This window comes from Cuculus canorus, chromosome 5 (assembly GCF_017976375.1).
Source record: "Cuculus canorus isolate bCucCan1 chromosome 5, bCucCan1.pri, whole genome shotgun sequence".
NCBI lineage: Eukaryota > Metazoa > Chordata > Aves > Cuculiformes > Cuculidae > Cuculus > Cuculus canorus.
This window is the reverse complement of record NC_071405.1, coordinates 38074291-38095986: the sequence shown is the minus strand read 5'-3', so window position 1 is coordinate 38095986 and position 21696 is coordinate 38074291. Positions and strand designations below refer to the sequence as shown.

The 21696-nt window shown below is 42.0% G+C and overlaps 1 protein-coding gene across 4 annotated transcripts in view; it reads left to right on the top strand.

Annotated features, from left to right (window-relative positions):
• TUB (TUB bipartite transcription factor) overlaps window positions 1-21696 on the top strand; it is a 163001-nt gene that overhangs the window by 78522 nt on the left and 62783 nt on the right. The window contains exon 1 of one of the 4 annotated variants that reach the window (XM_054067281.1): window positions 2728-3101. The exons of the other annotated variants lie outside the window; for them this stretch is intronic. Within the exon in view, the coding sequence (XP_053923256.1) occupies window positions 3064-3101 (38 nt within the window). The 5' untranslated portion in view covers window positions 2728-3063. Of the gene's footprint in view, window positions 1-2727; window positions 3102-21696 lie in introns of those variants that run through there. 4 annotated transcript variants of the gene reach the window in all.

Sequence of the window (21696 nt, the reverse complement as noted above, 5' to 3'; positions counted from 1 at the left end):
GAGTTGAGACCTTGCTCAGAGCTAGAGATGTGCAGTAACCCCACTCTTAATCCTGCCCGCTGCGGAGGGCTGGCATTCACCTTTCTGCTCAGGACACCTGCTTCAGAAATGGGGGCAGAGAACTGCCAATGAGAAGAAACCGAAGCAGGACAGTAAGGCAATGTAAAAGCAAGTGATCCAAGAGGGTAAAAGGATGGGGCAGAATCAGGGTCAGAGAGGATGAGGAAGAGGGTTGGGGACATAAGTAAACCTTACAAAACCAGATAAAGTATCAGAGAATTGGTTTTCCCTTTTCCCAACAGAATTTTCCAGATCTTATTTCTCCTCTATGTTAGCTCTCCCTAGATGGATATTATACTTTGTGCACCCCCATCTTCCAGGATACCCTGACAGTCTACCCTTTTGAACATCTAGTAACCTTGTACGCTATGCATTTGTTAACATGAACATGGTTTTGGGCTGTTTAAATTAAAACACGTCCATATTTTGTATTGTTCAAAGGTTCAGAAAGATCTTTTTTATGTATGCGCATCAGCTCATCTATTGGACTTTACACTTATGGCTTTTTGAAATTAGATATTCTTATCATCAGTCTTGAGAGCTTTTCACTCTGAAGACAGGAAATTCTTCTAGCTTTAGTCTTTCCTTTCTTCTTTTCTACAGAAGCCTCAGTAAATGGGCATGCTTAAAAAAGCATGCATCGTAGTATCAGGAGATGGCATCTCCCTCCTGCAGTCACCTCCTCATGCTAATAACACTGCTAGGTGGTGGTGAAGCCTGTTGATTTACAGTTCCAAATTGTGCCCAACTGTAACTGAGGTCCACCAAGTCCACTGCGCAATGCTGGTCAAGAAAGCAGCAAGTTATCTTATCCACATGGATATGAGAGAATTCTTCCTTAAAGGCAGATCTCATTTTGACTTCTGAAAAATGTTCAAATTCTGGTTTCTGGCTTCAAAACAAAATAGCCTCTTAAAAGTTTGACAGTGAAGAATATGGTAGCATTTCCGTTATCTGTTAAGAGTGCCATCTTGCTGGCTTCTTGGCCGAAGCCACATTCTTTGGTAGTGAACTCTACCATACAGTTATGTTTGGTCAAAAAGTATCCCATTCACTCTGTTTTTAATTTGTTAAAATATTGTCTCCTTGGATTTTATGCTGTAAAACCAGAAGAAGAAAAGATCTTTCTCTAATGTTCTGCTCTACTGTTTCTAGATACTTGCTTTTAAAATCCCTGCATCTATTTTCTTAGGTGAACACATTTTTTTTCTTCACTCTTTGCTCAGATGTGCACCTTTCCATAGCCTTAATCATTCATCCGTCCTTCCAATTTTGCAATACCTTGCAACAGGATAACCTGTAACATACCCTTCTTCTGCATGAGTTCACACCATCAAGCAGAAGACCAACACCGCAATTTGAGGATGGCATAGCAGGTCAGAGCTTCACATCTTTGGCACTTAGGTGCCCCTTTCCATCTTGGTATTTTAAGGGTACAGTGGGTGCCCTTAACTCAAACACTTAACTCTTTGATGGTTTATTCCACAATGACTGTGTGAAAAGGTGACTTCAGCTAACTCCTAACAGTTTTTTCTCTGGATCCCTCCTCCACATGCCAAAACCGTTACCTACAACAAAACTTCCGAGGCATTAGAGGCCAGACTGCCATTATTCAAAGCAAATAGACAGGAGGATGTATTTTTCATTAATCCGTATCTTTCACTAATTTCTTCTTTCTTCAGATCGCGTTTTTTTTCCACAAAGGCAGCAACTGTTTCTGTAAGTCTATAGCTTGACACAAAGAGGAGGCATTTCCACAGTCACTAGTGCAAACCGGCTTCACTTCTGTGGCTGCAGAGCTGGAGTGCAGCTGGTCTTACTGGGACGAGCGGATTGTGCCCTACAACACAGTCATACAGCGAAAACCAAGTATCTTGGGGAGCTCTGACTGCACCCTGCTCCCCGCCAGCCTTCAGCCTCGTACTGCAGTTCCTCAGGAGCGCTGCTGGCTCTCCACACCGGTCTCAGTGCACACCGATCTGCCCACGCTATGCTTTTGCCATCAGGCTGCAGCTCCTCAGCTGGTTTGGGTCAAGTCGCTGAAATCATAGAATCGCCAGGTTGGAAATGACCTCTTGCATCATCGAGTCCAACCATTCCTATCTGCCACTAAACCGTGTGCCTGAGCCCGTCTTTCAAACACCCCCAGGGATGGGGGCTCAACCACCTCCCTGGGCAGTCTGTGCCAGAGCCTGATGACGCTTTCTGTGAATTTTTTTTTCCTGATATCCAGTCTGAACCTCCCCTGCAGAGCTTGAGGCCATTCCCCCCCGTCCTGTCCTCTGTTACTTGGGAGAAGTCAGCTCCCTCCTCTCCACAACCTCTTTTCAGGTAGCTGTAAAGAGCAATAAGGTCTCCCCTCAGCCTCCTCCTCTCCAGGCTAAACAACCCCAGTTCCCTCAGCCGCTCCTCGTGAGACTTGTTCTCCAGCCCCTTCACCAGTCTCGTTGCTTTTCTCTGGACACGCTTCAGAGCCTCAACACCCTTCTTGGAGCGAAGGGCCCGGACCGCACTCAGCACTCGCGGTACAGGTGTTGCGGTCGGGGCTGGACCGAGAGGACCCTTACTCTCCTCGCACCTCTCCTCGCTCGGCGGGAGGGGCGGGAGCCGCCGCCGCACATGCCCAGAGCCGGGCGGGCGCCGCCGTCAGTCAGTGCCGGCGCGGCTGCCGGCGAGGGGCGGGCCCGGCCCGGCCCGCCCGGGCGCTGCCTCAGCGCGGCGGGGCGGGCGGGTAGCGGCGGCGGGGACGCTGCCCTGCCTCTCCCCGCTCGCCTTCCTCCGCCTCCCGCCGCGGGCAGGGAGGGAGGGCCGGGAGGCGCCTCCCGCTGCCCCCGGCCGCCCCCTCCCCATGCGGCCCGGCCCGCCGCCGGGAGCCCTCCCCGGGGGGATGTCGGTGCGGCCGCCGCCGGGATAACCCGCCCGCCCCGGGCGGAGGATGCTGCGGGCTCCGGCTCGGGCAGCAGCGGCCGCGTCCTCGGGTCCGGGCAGCGTCGCCGGGAAGAGATGACTTCAAGGCACCAGGCGGACTGGATCCCCTACAGGTAGCGGGGATCGAGAGCGGGGCGGGGAGAGCGGGGCTGCGCCTGGCGTGCGGCCGCTGATGGAGCCGGCGGGGCCGGACCGTGCCCGGGGGCCGGCGGTGGGTGCCGGTCGGTGCCCGGGGTACGGCTGGGAAGCGGTCGGTGTCCGGGGGGCGGCGGGTGCCAGTTGGTGCCTGGCGGGAGACGAGGCGGCGGTCGGTGCCCGTGTTATGGCTGGGAGGCGGTAGGTGCCCGGGGGAAGGCAGCGGACCTGTCGATGCCCTGTGCCCGGGGAGGGGTGGGAAGGCGGGCGGTGTCCCGGGGGGCGTCGTGGAGGCGGTGGGTGCCCGGGGGAGGCGGTGGGTGCCGGTCGGCGCCCGGGTAGGGGCGGGGAGGTGGTGGGTGCCCGGGTGCCGGTCGGTGCCCGGTGCCCTGGGAGCGGCGGCGGGTGCCCGGGGGGAGAGAGTGGGTGCCCGGGGGTCGGTGCCCGGTTCGCGGGGGGAGGCGGGGACCGGTCGGCGCTCGGGAGACGGCTGAGAGGTGGCGGGTGCCGGTCCGTGCCTGGGGGCCAGACGGTACTCGGGGGCCGGCGGGGAGGCGGTGATTGCCCGGGGGACGGTCGGTGCCCGGGGAGGGGCGGTGGGTGCCCGTGGGGAGGTGGTGGGTGCCGCCCGGTGCCCGGCGGTGGGTACCCGCGGGGCGTCTCCGTGCCCGCCGTCCGCGCTCGGACGGGCCCCGGTCCCGCCCCCCAGCTCGGTGCCGCTCCGCCAAGTTGAAGAGCTCGCCCCGCGGCCGGCGGGGACCCTCGCGGCGGCTCCTGGCGGGATCGCCATGGCAGCGCCCGGCCGAGGCTGCCATTGGCTCTGCCGTTGCCATAAGCTACCGGAGCCGCCGCGGCGGGCGCTGCCCGGAGCCCCGTGCGTCAGCGGGAGCGCTCGGCGATGGAGCGGCGGTGTAGTTTGTTCCTGTGTGCCGGTACGCGGAGGTTCAGTTCCGGGCGAGATGGGCTGTGAGACCACGACAGAGCCTCTTCCGAATCCTTTGTTGGGAGCGACGTTAACGTTACGGGATTTTACTTTTCATTAGAGCCTCTTTTCCAAACTGAATTACCGCGGAAAGAAACTACGGGTGTTTAAAAAGGTGTTCTGCGTAGCAGAGCGAGCCGTGTTTGTTTGGTTTTGTCGGCTGTGAATGAAACGAAGTAGATACAATAACGTAAACTTTTTCTTTTTTTTTACCATATCATTAAATTAAAGATATTTACAGAGTGCGTTTTAAGACAAAGACAGCTGTTCTAGCAGGTCAGTTGCAGTTTTCCCCATTCTAAATAACACTATTTGTAGTGACCGTGTGCCATGGTGACTGCAACATAAACATAAATAAATCACTTGTTAATACCAAGAAAAAATAAAATGATGGATGCACAAAAGAAAGTCTGCTGTTTTCATCTGCATGTGTGATAGTTCTGCTTAATAGAGTTATCTGAAAGAAAGAAATCTGATTACAGTGGACCCTAGCATATTGCCACTCTCTCTCCAGTAGCTCTTTCAGACCATGTGCTTTGAAAAGACGTAAGGAATTGGCAATAAGGCTTCAAAAATGACTAGCGGATGCATTGTGATGTGATTTGAAGCCTTGTAATGAAGGCAAAAATACCAGAAGAACAGCTGTTCATGGCTTTTCCCTGCAGCAGAGGAACTGTTTCTCCATTCTCTCACTATACACAAAGCTCTGTAGAGGCCAGTGTCAAAAGTTTGCTGAGGGATTTGGTAGCAGTGGCCTTGAAGAAGGAAATAAAACATCTCATCTGATTCTGCTTGGTGCAATTCAGAGCAGCAAAGGGAGACAAAGTGGTAGATCTGCAGATAAGCACGACTCTGATGATACTTTTATCTAAAATAATATTATTCTTGAACATTAACCATATATTTATGGCCAGAAACTGCCAATGACCACCCCAAACCAAAAGGCAAACAAACCACACTTCTGCTTTGATGTATCTTTGTTTAGGCTTCTAACATAGAGTTCTCTCAAGAAGCTGACATTTTTCAGAGCTGATTCCTGAGTTAGAAGTATATCATTGCAGATCTCTTGGAGCTTGTTCTTTTAAAGCATCCTTCAGGTTTGCCTAACTGTACTTAGCCAGGGAGCAATAGTTTCTGAATACACGTGTGACTAAGTTTACACATGAAAACATTTTGTCCGTAACTTAGATTGAAGGACCATTTTGTAGGAGTGAAACACACAGGAGAGAGAGAACTGTGATACGCGCCCTTTGGGATAGTTCGTTTTCTCTCCAGGAGCAAAATGCCCAACACTTTTCTGCTCTGTTTCTTCAGATCCCCGTCTTTCTATAGTGAGTTCAATAGTTGCTGATTCTCAAAGTTTGGAGGCCTGTTCCCCACCTTCTTTATTGCCTGGGTGGCATGTGACGGCCAACAATGTCGCTGCTGCTAGAGTGAGGGACAGAGCACAGGCTATTGGGCATGCTGAAGTCTGTAAAGACATATGGGGCATAGTCTGAGCCTTGCTGATGTACAATGTGCTAAAATATGTTGCAAGTCCTCTGAGCTTGGTGAAGCTGTTTCAGCTTTGGCATGGACTTTAAAATGGTAGCATGACTCCTAAACCTCCATTGTTCCTCCTAGCAATTGAATGTACGTGAATTAATTCAAGCAGAGAAGTTTATTTCTTTAGTAAGTGTTCGTAATTTTCCTTGCAAGTGAAATTAACCAGAGGTGATCACTTCTGCATATGTTGTGTACAACTTACTAAGCAATGATAGAATCATAGAATGATTTGAATTGGAAGCAACCTTAAAGATCATCTAATTCCAGCTTCCTGCAGGAACACCTTTCACCAGATCTGGTTGCTCCAAGTCTCGTCTAATCTGATCTTGAACAACTCCAGGGATGGGGCATCCATGACTTCTTTGGGTAACCTGTTCTGTTGCTTCACCACCCTTACAGTAAACCATTTCTCCCTAGTATCTAATTTTTCCTCTTTCAGCTTGAAACCATTTTCCTTCATCCTATCACTACATGCCCTTGTAAAAAGTCCCTTTCCAGCTTTCCTGTAGGCCCCCTTTGAGTACTGGAAGGCTGCTCTAAGGTCTCCCTGGCATTTTGTCTTCTCCAGGCTGAATAACCCAAACTCTCTCAGCCTGTCTTCATATGAGAGGTGTTCTAGCCCTGTGGCCATCTTTGTGGCCCTTCTTTGGGCTCGCCCCAGCGGGTCCACGGCCTTCTTATGTTGGGGGCCCCAGAGCTGTACACAGTAATCCAGATGAAGTCTCATGAGAGCAGAGTACAGGGGCAGAATCATCTCTCTTGACCTGCTCGTCATACTTCCTTTGACACAGTGAGGAAACAATTTGCTTTCTGGGCTGCAAGCGCACATTCCTGGCTCATGTAGAGCTTCTCATCAACCAGCATCCCCAGGTCCTTCCTCTTCAGGGCTACTCTCAATCTGTTCTCTGCCCAGCCTCTAATTGTGCTTGGGATTGCCCTGACTGGCTCGTAGTCCACCTGCTTGTCCCAAACTCACCAAACAGACAATGCTTCTTCCACTTTTAAGATGCTGAGAACATTTTGGGTGAGTTAACAAAAAATACTAGGGAATTTTTTCAGGACCAGTGCTATTTTCATCATGCTGAGCTGGATAAAAGCTTCACATCATTTATGAGTATTCAATTTCGGCATTTTGCCCTTAATGCCTTATCTTCTTTTACGTATTCTGCTTTTGAAACACTCAGAGAATGAAGAGATTTGAGTTTGCTAATGTTAGAAAATACAATTGGGAAATTATTTTTTAAAAGTAAATAGTTTCATGAAACTATTTTGTAGATAGAAGTTCAAGCATACAATTAAGCATTTACTTATGAAGCTACATACCAAGTTCAGTGAGCTAGGAATTCTTTTTTTAAATTGAACCCATTTTTTTAACATTTTTGTCCTTTAATATAAAGGCTAAAATTAGTTTAGATTCAAGTATAAAATCAATTGCAGTTCATGTAGCCTCTCCTAGTCACAAAGGTGGTTCCTGATGGCAGTCAAGAGTAATTCTTTAGGAGGTGCGTTCTCAAACACGGTAGTGTTTTCATTTGGTATCCTTTAGTAGTTTCCAGTAGGAAATACAAAGCAAAATTATCTGGGAATCATTACAGATTCAGAGGAGTTAAGGGGTTTTGTTCAACAGTATGTTCCAGTTTCACATCTTTTTCATTTTTAATTTATAGAGTTTCTGAAATTAACATATTCATTTTTATTTTATACTGCTGCGTCTTGAAGAAGCGAACACATTCCTCCTACTACTTAACTATAGTTAAATGAAACTGTGGCTAGCTATGATAAAAGTACAAATACACTCAGTCACAGTAGGGTCGCAGTCCCTATTATTATAATTTGTTCTTAATATTTTCACTTGCTTCTTTAACTATAAATCCTAATACTATAACTTAGAAAGCAGCATTTACAAAGCCATCTAACCTGTTTAATGAAAAATATATGAACATCAGTTTGAAAGTGCAGTCCATATAGGAATAAATTTGTCCCAGGTCCTCAAGAGTTCTCTGTTAAGGGTCTGTGTAATTCTGCTGAGAATTGCTTTGTGTCGATAAACCTGCCGTAGCCCCAGGGGAACCCATGAACTGTGCCACAGGGTGTCTGGCACTTTGCACAGAGGGTGATGTATAAAGAAGATTACACAGCATGCATTTGCAGTGGCATAATATGCCTTGATGCGTACATGATGATGGTAATAATATACATTATTTTATTTGTGACATTTTTTATTATGTTCAATTTGTTTTGTAGCTGTTACGAATTTGCTCTGAAGTTTTAAGGCTGTGCTTAGATATTGCAGCTATAAACAGTCACTAGTTATTTATTTGCAAAGTGGAGGATTACAGTTGGATGAAAATTGTGGAGCACAGCTGTGTGGTAAATTCATGAATCATGGCAATTAGAGCAGATAAGAAAATCTCTGGAAGTGTGATGCGTAAACAAGTGCTGGAACAGGAACAGGCTTGAAGACCAAGAATGTCCCAGTCATTTCTATGCATTTATTTGGTGTATTGGGACATTATCTCCCCTTAAGCCTTGACAGTCTAAAGGCAGCAGTGCAGGTAGAATGCTCACCCACTGCAAGGTGCAGTTTGTGACTGAGCGCAGTGCAATGCAGGCAGGCTCACGCCTGGCTGCCTGCTGTGGGGACGACATTGGTAATTTATGAGAGTGCTGCCTTTCCTAAAGAAAAGGGCACAGGGAGTGTGTGTCTCCTCTGCTTTAAATTAGGCTGTCTTGTCTCAGGTTATTGTAATGTATAAAATTAGCCTAGTCGTGTGTTTATAAAATGTTTAAGGTAGAGCTCTTCCTTAATGGGGTCTGTGCCCTCATATAGGGTGATCCTGAGGTAGTACATGGAGATGCTAGCCAAGATCAAAGTCCTGTTCTGCCCAGCATCAGTATTGGGGAGCTGTACATGCACACTGTCAGAGGCAATTGCTACCCTGAAGCTGATAGCCTAAATCAGCCAGGCAGAAAAGAGGGCTGAGGAAAATACAGTATCACTTCAATTTTACCAGTGAGGGAAGTGGAGACCTGTGGAAGTTGTGGGGAATTTGCCTGAAAGGAAATGGGACAAGGCTCAAGGGAGATCAGCAGCAGAACAGGGAGTGAAACCTAGCTATCTGCTTTGCAGTGTGCCTCAAGTGGATGTAAACAAGGGGCTGATGGGGCTTTGCCTCCTCTGGTAGGGTGTGCTTTGGGCTATATGATAGATAAACAGCCGCACCATCCTATGGTATTGTGACCCTCGCCACCTTTGCAGTATTGACATCCTGACTGAAACTAAAAATCATTTCATAATAGGCCAGTGGGTTTCTCGTAGCAGCAATCATTTGTAGGTTTTTGGCAGCAGCAATCATTTACAAGCCATCTGTGCCAGATTTGGATCACTGCCGGAAAGCAGCTATGAAATGTTATGTCTCCTCTTGCAGTTCCCTGAGTCGGACAGTTTTGACTCTTACTCATGAGGGTTTTTTTTACTTTCTTTAAAGTTGCATCCATTTAGACATGCAAGCAGCAGCTTCTCTGGAAGGTGGTACATGTTATTAGAAGCTGTCATTCTGGAGAGCTGGATTCTTTTCACACTTCCTCCTCATGCGTTTTCCCCTCATACTAATGACTTATTTTCTAATTCATGTTTTTTTCTATTCTTTATGAACAGATTTCTGTTTCCATTTGTCCTTGTATCTTGCTCTCCTTGCTCTCTTTGCCTCTTTTCTTGCTTTCTTCTCTCTTGTCCATGTTGAGATTCATGAAAATAATGATTCTTTCTTGCAGCTATATGATACCTATCTCTGTAAATGTTTGCTCTTTAATTTGTATTTTATTGTTTGTAACTTTTGAATAAATCCTTCCCAGCTTCTCATTGTGTTACTGAAGTAGTTCATACTGTTTGCAATTTTTTTAAGCTGAAATTGTTTTCTTTTTTTGAAGATTACCAAGAATTAATTTCAGTATTTGCAGCAGATTATTCAAATACTATTACTTTAAGCATGGATGTTAAAATCAATGTTCACTTTATACCTCACTTCTTGCTGAAGCTTTTGTTACTGCAGTGTATAAAGGCCAGTAACTGGAGAAGCCCTTCTCAGTGGTAGTCTGTGTCACTTCAAATGGGGACTGGTGGGGAACTGGAGGACTGTTTTCTCACAGTTTTACGATCCTTTTTATCATGATGTCTTGAGGACCAGTGCTGAGGACTTTCAGCTGAGAATATAAGATCTCTCTGGGCTCTGTTGTTGTTTGTATCGTGCTAATAGTATGCAGATACACAGCAAGACAGTCTTCAGTCTGAAGAATTTTCAATTTGGATGACAGATACAAAATAAGGGCACAAAATACAAGCAAAAAGATCAGGGTGGTTGTTAGCATGTTCCTTGTTGCTTTCATTTTTGTTACATCAGCTTCTTTTGACTATCCTGTTCTTAACAAAACAGGAAAGAAGGGCATAGTGACTTAACTAGATAGGGAAATATGCTCCTAGAGAAGGGTGTATGGAGTGTGCAAAGGTAACTGTGAGAGAAGGCAAAAAGATTGAGTGGTTATTTTGGAACAGGATGAGTACATGTGATAAAAAAGGAAACCGTTCTTTTTTGCTGACATAGCTGTTTTACACCAGCTTGTTTTATTTAATACTTGGTGGTAACAGCATTTTTTGCTTTGTACAGGTTTGGTAACTATGGATGTATATATCTACTGAATAATTTTAGTTTATGTCCAAATTGTATAACTTTGTGACTTTTTGGAAGGTCTTTAAATGCTCAATTTACTCCTGTAATTTTATTATTTACTAGATATATTTGTATTTTCTTCTTTTACTTTAATAAGGAACTGAAATATAAATTTACTTTCCCTTTCAGTGATTACTGCAGAAGTAGTTTTCGTACTTTTGGATTGCTAATGAATTTGGAGATTACAGATTTAGCTGTTATTTACCCTTAAAAGGAAAAAGAGACCCAATCTAAAGCACTTCCTTTGGGGAAATGCAGTAGGGCCTTATACAGCAGAGGATAGTAACTGCTTTTGCCAGTACAAGAACTTTGCAGATCCTGGATGCTGCTTCTGCGCAGTCAGACAACTACCCTTACACCTGGAGGTAGGGATGCTGTAGCGTCTAACACTACTCTCTGTCTTACATTTAGTTGTATGGTTGCTTGCAGGAAGCACTCACGAAGAGGTGCCAGAAGATTCTTTCTATTGACTTTAAAGGGAATTGGCTTGGCTCCACAACCTTCTCTGAGCTCATGTCTTAGCAAATAATGGCAAGCAGTCTGTAATGCATTAGTATGAATGTACGAGTGCACTTTGTGAGTGACATACTTGTCTTGATCTCTGACAACACAAGTGCCTGAGTCATTCTTTCATGAAGTTGAGTTTTACCTTGACTGGTCAGATGTTTACCAAAATTAAGTATTGAATTGCAGATTTCAGTGGAAACCTCAGAGTTCCTGTTGAGATGCATGTTAACACAAGTCTGTGCATATTATAACTTGTAATTAATAGAACTCATTTGAGTTACACATTCATTATAATGAAACCACAGCGTGGAGTTTTTAATGGTAATTTTAATTGTAATCACAGTTCTAACTACCTGCAGGTGAAAAATTACAAGATGAAGAAATTCCTTGATTAACTTCAAGTGATGACTGAATTGGAAATTGTATCTGCAAGTGAAATCAAATATGTCAGTATTTGATCCATGCTCAGGGAATGGGTAAAAAAACAGGTTGGTCTTTCAAAATTGATATTAATTTGAAAGCAAAACAAATAAATTTGAAGACTAGGTGTTTCCACTACTTGTACCTGTGCTAGAGCAAGAAGCTTAAGGACAAGTGGTCTCTTTTTTTGCAGAGAAGGTTGTTACTAACTGATACTACTACAACAGCATTTTCACTTGCCTGCAGTAGCAATAAAAAAAAAACCCAGCCCATTGCATTGTGTTGCAATTCTCACTTCTGAAAAACTGAGGAAATTACTGGATGTATTGTAGAAATTAAAGAACAGATAAGCTGTCTGAACAGTGATGTAGACTAACTGCTCAGGTCAAGCTGAGTGGCAAATGGAGGACTGAGACGCTTACTGTGCCTTGGAATGCATCCCACTGTTTTTGGCAGATATAAATCCCAAGACTGAAGCCAGGGGTGTGAATTTCCATTAAACAGTCTTTTGTGGATATATGGATTGCATGGACTGTTGCATGCCTACCTAAGACTTCAGTTAGTTTAGGTAAATACTGCATCTTTTGGTACACTGCAGCTGTAGGGCAACATTAAATAACATTGAAGACATCTCTACACACCAGTGAGTCAGACCTTGGTAAGTGATTCTTCTAAGTTACTGAATTTTAAATCACTGGCTGTTGCTGCAGATTCTAAAAGGGAAGCACCAAGGTTTATAGAAGGTTTTTGTGCTTGCCCTAGAATAACACTAGCTTTGTTTTATTTCCTGTCCTTGAGGCACAGCTCAGGTACCTCTTCACATTGCATATCATTAAATCTGTGCAATGATGGAGCTGCAGAGAACCCTGTAGCTTTGCTTGGTGTTGATTTGGTTAAATTCTTTCCTTCTGTATTTGATCTCTGTGGTATGTCCATGCTGCATACTGCAGTGCAGTGGAGAGACACTTGGGCTGCATATGAGCTAACAGAGATACTGAAAGCTGTATAACAACATAAAAAAATGCAGAAGTGATTTACTTCTTTGAGGAGCAATGAAGTTCAGTCTGTGAGGAGCTATGGACTCCCATAGTTAAATTGTTTCCAATGTATGTGTTAGCTTGTTTACAGCTAGCTGGGTGTTCATCATAGCACAGTTCACAATGTGAATGTAACTTTTAATTTAAAAGTCATTATTTGGTCCAAACTGAGAATGTTAATTTTTGGAGAACTAACCCTGTATGAGCAACCTTATCTAGGCTGTGGCTTTTCAGAATACTAGGCCAGTTCTTGGGTATGCCAGATATAATAATTATGGAATACTATATTAATACCCAGAGAAACTGGGCCATCATATCAGTGCAAAAAGATCATGACATCATTGCTAGAAGTTTGAGGCATCCTGGAAGATGGCTTTTAAACATTAGCTACTTCAAATAATAATGTAGTGTATTTTCTGGCACTGTTGATGCAGCTTGAAAAATTGTTAATTACTTCCTTGGGGCTTGAATATCACTCACAGATTATAAAGATAAAGAAAAACCACCACAAGAGAAATTTAAGTGAAATGAAAGAGCCTCCCTCTTTCCTTCCCTCAGCACTTTCTGGTATTTATTCATTTCATGCCATATGGTTCACCCTTTTCAAGATAGAGGTTGTTCTGAGTAGCACAGCAAGAAACAGAGTTTTCCAATTCTGTGCACCCTGTGTTAGAATGATTTCCAGATTATTCTATTAGAAGAAATGTGAAATTACATTTGTGTAGCCCTGACAGTGGGATATGCAGGTTCAAGTGTTAAGGTTTCTGCCCTGTGTGTTGTATCCTTATGAAGGTAGTTATAATACCACAGATGAGTGCCTGGATTTTCAGGTTATTGTTGGTGTGGTCTGGACCTGTCCCTCCCACTCCTTGAAATTTTCTCCTAAAAAGGGGGGAAAATATGGAGATCACTAAGTTTCTAAGGTTTGGACTTGACAAATTGGTATTCTTTGTTACAAAGACTTCTGGCAAAAGGATCCAGTGGACTCTAGACTTGATATGAAAGATTTTAGGCCTTAGAAAATTAATTTTGCTTGCAATAAATTATAATGTTTGAGAGCCATCATTTCGTTGAACTGGTACCAAATAATGTAAGTCATAACAAAAATTGACGGCATTAGTAAAGGCATCTATGAGCTTGTTGGAAGTGAATATTGAGTTGCTGGGGTTTCAGTTTATTAATTGTTGCATTCCAATAAAATATAAAGATTTCGAAACAGATTTAAGAGTACATGCAGAGTAGCTGTATTTTTGCATGAGGCTGGTACAGGCCTTTCAGGGGATGGAATGTAATGCTACACAGGGAGCCTTGAAGAGTCTATGGTTTTCAAGAGTGCTCCGGGTCATTCTGATTCTCTGCTCACGTTATTTCCTAATTGTGAGCCTCTTCGAAAATCTGAAGCTTCTGTTGAATATACTTCATGTGGTGGAGAGAAAAGAGAGAATGACTATTGTGCTGCCTAGTCAAAATGAGAAATGGCTTATAACTCACAGGTTTTTTGTGTTCTTTGGCAAGAACAACTTATTCTCTTCTGAAAAAGCTTATTCTGAAGAAAAGTGCAAGATACACTAGAGGCATAGAACTTTTTGCTGCATTGCATGATGAACTGTAAATACACGCAACTGACAGTGGGAGGAGTCCTCAAAGTAACTCTGTGCATTGGGATGAAAATTCAGCCCAAAGGGTTTTAGTTTACAGCCAGATTTGCAATATTGCATTTACTATGGACATGAATGCATATTGCAATAAACAGTAAGTAGAAACACGGTGTTCTGTTTAGTTTTGCTTTTCAATTTGCACTTGATGCCTTCTTTTTGTTATTTTTTCATGAAAATGGACATGAGATTGTTTCTGTATTTTTTATTTTTCACCGCATTAGAATAGGTCTATAATAAATAGTGATTGATTCTCTAGTAATAATTCCCTGAGTTATTTACTTTGTGAAATGAAAGATTATTTGTTTTCTTTTATTATCACAAAATGCTTTCCTCTGTATTCGAATGATAATCAGTACTTAAGGAAACTAACTAATCTTGTTTTTGTGGTTCTTTCCCTTTCTGTGTTGAGTCCTCTGACTCTGGAAATTTGATCTGTAGCGTGCTATCAAATGGCTGATGTTGGTTTTGGGGAGATTATGTGCTGCTAGGAGAGTTCCTGGACATAATACAGGCTGAGTTAAATTTGTCAGTCAATGGCAATGTTTCCTTATAATCTTCCAGCTCTTCTTAAATTAAATCTTTTAATAATCATAAAGCAGATAAATATTTAATCAGGATTTTAGGTCTGTGCTCCCATCCAGTAACTATCATCAAAAGTCTTTCTGAAGTAGACTTCAGATTCAAGCCAAGGCCATTCCTTCAACACGTAGGAGCAGGGGAGAGCATGTGTTCCCCAGGGAGCAGCACGCTTTGCAAGCATGCGTAACTTCTGTGATGTGGATGAGCTGTCTCTGACAGCTTCTGTGGTCACTGCTGTGAGCCTGGCAGTCCAGAGAAACATGTTGGCCTGCTCCCAGTTTGCCACAGATAAAGATAAGGGCACTTGCACTCATGGCAGTACAGTGCTACACCAGAACAATAAAAACTTCTGCAGGACCATAGAGGAAGCTGTTGCTGTCTTACTCTTTTATATCTTGCTTGTGCCAGCCAGCTTTCTTTCCATAGTTCCCAGGCTGAACTCTTCCTCATCCTGTCCCAGTTCTGGCTAGGTCCTGAAAAAGTGAGGAAGTGGAGCCCTCTGAATCTGATGGAATGAAGCTGAATGACATTCAGTGGGTGATCCTGCAGGCTGGAATGGCTCACCGTGCCACCACGTATCCCACAGTAAACACAAACTCATAGGTTGTATGTTGAAGTATTAGAGCTATGAAAAATGTGCAAATAACAGTGATCACATGCTACATCAATTAGACATTTTATGCAGCGGGCAATTAGTGTTCAGGAAAGAAACCAGAAAATACACAGTCATATGTATTTGCCTGAAAGGAGTAGAAAAACAGCTGCTGGTGTGTAAGCGTTGATTAAACCCAAAGGGGGATCTTATTGTCACTCTTCTTTTTAATGGTCCAGTAGCTAAAACAATACTTTTCTTTGCCTTGCTGAAATGCGTTTGTAAATATGTTCCCACAGTGCTAGAAGTGGTTTAATTATGTCTGATACAGTTAAAAGGAGTCTTTAGCTTTGTATGATGCAGCTTCCTCTATCTGAGAGTATGTTTGCCCGCTTCTTGTTCCTGCTGTTGTCTCCTTGTCCTGGCATACACTGGGTGATTTATGGTTGTGGCTGTGGCCTGAGCTTGGTCGTGATAGGTCATCAGTGGCCTCCGTGCCACCTTGACGTGGTGCTGTAGTGCACTGTCTGTCTTAGGTCTCACCCTCATGTGATGCACTCTGTGAAGCTCTGGGAGAGGTTGCAAAGGCAGAGGCGTACTTACTCCTAGGTGGACACACTGCATATAACAGCAGAAGTGGGGCTTTTCCAGGATAACACACTCAGTAGTGAGATCAGGGAAAGCATTACAGTTGCTTTATCTTCCGCTTCCATACTTCTCTTGCCTCCAGAACAGGTTATTGTTTTTATTTCTTTTGTATTTCTATTTGTCTGTTTGTAAGAAATCCAAATTAAGGCAAGAACTATGCATATGTAGACAGGAAGACATGAAACACAGTAGATTTTCTTTACAGTGTGTTGGGTCGAAGGGATCCTTCTGCATGTATCTGTAAGAAGTACTTCTAGGATAAAGACAACTTTTGAAGCCAGAATTTCAGTAGCTGTCATTCATGTTTCCCTGTGTGGATTCTCATTTCTATAATAATATTGAGTTGATCTCCAGCCTTTCTTTTCCACAGAGAGACTCTTTAAGGTCTTTGTCTCTACCCAGCCACCTTTACTCCTTTACACCTCTTTAATTGTAGTTGAAATTATTCAACTGAAGAAAAAAAAAATAGATATTATGTACACATGAATCTGTCTTTTTTAAGAAACCAGGCAAACCTCTCTCATTATATGCATACTGAATTGTCTGTGAAGGAATTTGAAATTTGAGTGCACTGGTCAATTTTTATTAGGGAACCTCAGTGCAAATGAAGATTCTTCCTGAAACTTCCAGAGATACACTCATTCACTGCTTTCTGTCTTATCCTCTTATGCAAAATGTAGCATTAATATCCATGCTTCATGTGAGAAAGGGAAGAAAACTTAAATACTTCTCTGACAAAGGCCTGAATGTTTTTGGAATTTAATTTACTTGCATGGTATGATTTGCTTCCTGTTTTTAGAAATCAGCAGCCAGTCTGATTTTCTATTCACATTCTACCACATTTTAATAGAAAAATGTTCCATGGGCAGAAATTAGCAGACTTAGAAATGTGTCTGCTTGACGAGGCGGTCGTGTTGGTGCTTCAGTCCCAGTGGGAGATTGCTCTTGCTATAATTGTTCCTAACAGGCATTGTCTAGCAGGTGAAGTGGATATAATTAAAATGGCAACTTCAGTCACATTTTCAAAAATATGAAAAGGATGGTGAAAAGCCTTTCCTGCTAATGGTTTGCTACTGATATCACAGCACTGAACAGCTCTTTGTTCAATAAAACCCCTTTATAATCTTATCTTCTAGCTTGTCAGTGTACAATTTAAACCCAAGCTGAAGACAGCCTCTGGCAACTGAATTGGTATGTTTTTCTGTGCTTTTTGTATCCACAAAACGTGCTGATAGACTTCTCTCTACTGTTTGTCAACACAGTCTTTCTTTAGCAGTTAATCTGATCTACCTCAGCTGTGATCCGTTTAGTTACACAAAAACCCAAAGATGGTTTATCTCTAGAGTTTTTGAAAGACACACTGGAGCAAATTAAATTATGCTTGTTTTCTTTGTTGAAAAATGGAAGGCACAAGAATCCAAGACCTGTAGTATTTAAATGGTTTCCGTCAAGCTTAGGCAAATCTGCTACCAGACCATGGCTCTGATCGATAATTGCTTTAAAGCTGCGCTGGTTTTGAAATTAGAAATGGAGGTGGCTTTATAAAAATTTCTAAGCTACTAAAACATTTGAGATGGGCAATAGTGTACACTTTTTCTGAATACATGGAAAGTGACATTTACAAAATCTAAATTCTGGTTATTCCTTTTATCTTGAAGCTATTTTTTGGCAAGTTGTAAACACACAGGATACAGTACTTCTCACAATATAATTGAGTATTGAAGATTCATTTAAGCTCCACAGGTTGCATCCATGGATTGAGATCTACTGTGGGACTGTCAGTCATCTTTCCTTTAAATAACAAGGGAATAAGAAAAACTCTAAACCCAGTCGTCCCAATCTTCCTCACATCTAGATTATGTTTTAGAAAGGAGGAGTTTGTCTGTTCTATGGAGTAAGTAGTCAGTAGATTTTTCCTATGTTATTTCTGGCCAATGCACTTATCTTGTCTTTCTGTAGTTTCATAATATGCCTGAATCTTAGAGAAAAGAGAAGAAAAAGACTAGGGAACAATTTTCATCTTAATTGGCAAATGAACTGCAGTGTTCTCAGTATCTGCATTTAGTGTGAAAACAGCCATTTAGAATTGCAGATTTTGTATCCATTTTGTTTCTAGGAAACTGACAAACGTACATTTGCAATCCTATGTAATTATAATCCGATTCTAGAGAACTATAATTTCTTCCAATATCTAGAAATATAGCATTTGAGCATAATTTTTCAGTACACTATCGTGCAGGGTTAATAGCACAATCTTACTGAGAATTACATTGCTGGTATTGTATAATTATGAGAGGTCAAATTATACTGAAAATCTGTAGAAGTATATGACTGACAAAGAATGCTTGTGGTTTTGTATGATAGTTCTTCTTTGGTTGATAAAACGGAGTTCTTTGTTTGCTTAGCAGTTGTTGCATGGTGAAAAATAAAAATAACGCTTAACTCAGACAAGAACAGTTTAAAAATAGTGGGCTGGATAAATGGCTTTTTTTTTATCTAATGGTCTTTTTTGTTACAGTTACTGATGACAGCTCCTTGCCAAAGTAAGAAGAAAAATTATCTAGAGTCAACACACTTTTTAAAATCTAATCATCTTATGCATACTTTGTTTTAAGGAAAGCTTACGCTTTTTTTTGCATGTAAGATGTCTGTGCAAATCATACGAGTTTTTCAAAATGATGGGAAAAAAGTACCTTACCCCTTTTGTCTTTTTTTAAAATCTCCTTCTTGGTTACTGTTTGATAGAACCGGTGAATATTGACAAGCAGTTTAGAAAACAAAGATAAAAACTATATGATTTGTTATCAGCCTTTTCTTTTTGATGTTCACCATTCATATGCTATAAGCCATTATTTGCAAATACCTAGACATTGAGTGGGCTCTGATGGAAATATTTATGTCCAGCAATAACAAATTTTATTAGCCTGTTCAGTATCAGAACCCTAAAACTGAAGTGGTGTGCATCTATCAGACCCAATTTTCAGTCTTCTTCAAATAGGGTGAAAATTGTGTTTTAGAGTCCAAAATGTCTTACATGGGGGACTGATAGAAGCTCTCGCATGCTGCCATGTGGACTGATATTGTGAAGATGTTTTCAAGCCTAGAACAGTAATTGGGAAAGGATAGTTGCAGTTGGAAATAAGAATTAGTTAGGTCATGATAATCAGCTCTTAAATTTCCAGTAATTTGATAACTGTGTCAAATATACACTCTGCATACTGCAGAGGAGATTTTCAGCTGGAAATCCAAAGCTTTTTAGAGACACCAATTCCTGATTCTCTGAAACTGCGAGTCTGCATGCTGTCTGACTTCTCAGCCACAGCCATTCCCACAATTCACATTTCTTGCTAGCAGCAGACATTCCTGCATATCTTCATATGTGTTGTAGAGTAAAAAATTGTGTCTTGAAAGGAAGGATTGATATAGCAATTAACTGCCCAGTGCTGAAAGAAGCCAACATTTGAGTCCTGCCAGTTAATGACAATAGCTTTCCAAACTGAATCAAAAAGCAGTAGCAGTTTTCCGGATTTTCTCTCCCAGTTTTTTATGTATACCTATATCTATGTGTATGTAACTGCATACATTAAATGTCAGGAAGTAATGTCTTGTTCAGTTATCTGTTGAGAGGTCAAGCTGGGCAGATATTTCAGATCATATATTACTTTTATCAAAGTCTTGCAGTTCTTGGTAATTAAGTACCCTTTTTTTTAGCATTTTTGCATCTATCTATCTATCTATCCATCTATCTATCTATCTATCTATCTATCACTATTGCAAAGCATTTCACATAGCTCTTCGTACCTCCTCACAATATATTATAAAGTGTTGAGACAACAATCTAGAGTCATTATTAGACTAAATGATAACTTCATTGGAAGCAGTTTGAGAGAACTTGATAATCTTAACTGGTTAGAGGTCACATTGCCATGCATTTTGGATTTCTTATTTCCTGAAATGTTAATGACATATAGTATATCTGGAACAACACTGGGGAAATCCTGAGGTTTGACCCCTTCTCTGTGTTTTGTATGCTCTACCTTCTGTATCTTCCTCTGATTTTCAATTTGTGATACACATTTGCTTTCTGGTGTTGCCTTTGTGAACAGCATTTTTCAAGTGTGCCGCAAGTGCAGTGAGATTCTGATTGACGATTTGATTAGCGCCTTCCTGGCTTAGTTTCATAGTTGATTTGAACTCAGAACTTTACATACAGGTAGATTTGCGTGTGCTCACGATTGTATCAGGATGGCTAATTCTAGCTGCCGGAATCCTTCTTATATCAAGAAAGACTGCTGCAACCCTGGAAACAAAAGCTTTGTGCGAGGAAGTATCAGAAATAAGGGTAGATTTAATTAACTATTGGAGTTTCTGAGAGGCAAGTATTGTTTGGATTGTATTGGTGTGACAGAATTTTGATGTATAGAAGTGGGAGACCTAAATAGCTGAAATCATCCCATTGTGTGGCACAAGAAGAGCCCAGGCTTGTTTGTACCTCAGAAAACTGTTTCCTCTAGTACTTTTATGTAGGTAAAAGGCGCCTCATGATTGGCGGATATAACAAAAAACGTTGGTAAGAGTAGTCAAGGTAAGTTGGGGCTCTAAATGATTAGTAATGAAGATGGACATAAATATATCTCCAATAACAAATATTTGATGCTGTTTCAAATTTGGCTAATGTTACTTGAAATACTTAAAGCTGATATACTAAACCAAGTATATAATTTCAAATGGTGAGCAGAGTTAATATTCATAAAACATGAAAATGATTAAAATTTATGCAATGTACATATCTGGAGGCAACAAAAGAGGTAGGTTGCATAACAGTGTGAGACTGTCACTTGATGTGATGCTTCAAGTACTTATAAATGCAGTGAATGCAGTTACTATTCAAAGGACTATTTTTTGCCCATTTGAAACACAAAAATGCCAGCGTATTTGAAGTATGATCAGAGTACAGAAATATGATATGTCACAGTTAGATTTCTCTTAAAATATCTCAAAAAGTAGTGTTTGTTCCTTCCCTGAATATGTCCTGATAACATGAGGTCTGTATGGTCACACTTTGATGCAGCCAAGGATATGTCTGTCCTTCTGGGCTGTTGGATCAAATTGTGGAACCTATTTCTTAATAATCTTAAAACATCCAGAAAATCTCATCAGCAACAGAGACTTTGTTGGCTGTATTGTAGTTTCAACAGTTTTCAAGTTTCCTATAATAAGCACTCAGCAGCGTCTGTGATACACGTCCCAGCTCTTGCACTCTCTCACTTAGTATTCTCTAGTTCTGGGGCCTTCCATGTCGCTTATTTTGGCAATTAGGTAGGTAGACAGGTGTAGGATTAGAGATCCCAGGGCTTGCCAGGGGCTCAGTTCTGTAAGGGTTTCATCTCTTTATCTATCTGGTTTTCTTTCTGGTTTAGAGCAGATGTGTATTTTCTCTGACCATGTTGTAAAATTTTCCTGCCACTGCCGAAGTCTTGAAAGTGAATCCCACTTGCCCACCTTGGTTGCACACAGAAGCAAAAGAAAGAGATTGGCTTAGTTCTGACATGGAGAATAATCGGGTTTTGGGGTTGACTCACAAGATTAGGGAACTAATAAATCAGAAAAGATAATTGTGTAAATTCTTCTGAAATTATCTTTGAATGCCATGTTTTTGAAAGGAGTACCTCTATCTACGAAAAAAAAAAAAAAAGGAAAACCTAAACTGTACTATTTCTATGGTTTTCTAAGATTGTATTTAATACCTGGAATACTCCACTAGAATACGTCTCTCTTGTGCAGGCACTTGTGTATGCTAATTGTGAAACAATTCTCTTTATCATTAAAAATCCCCAACCTGAAAGGGTTTATACATATGCATCTTTTTATGCTATAT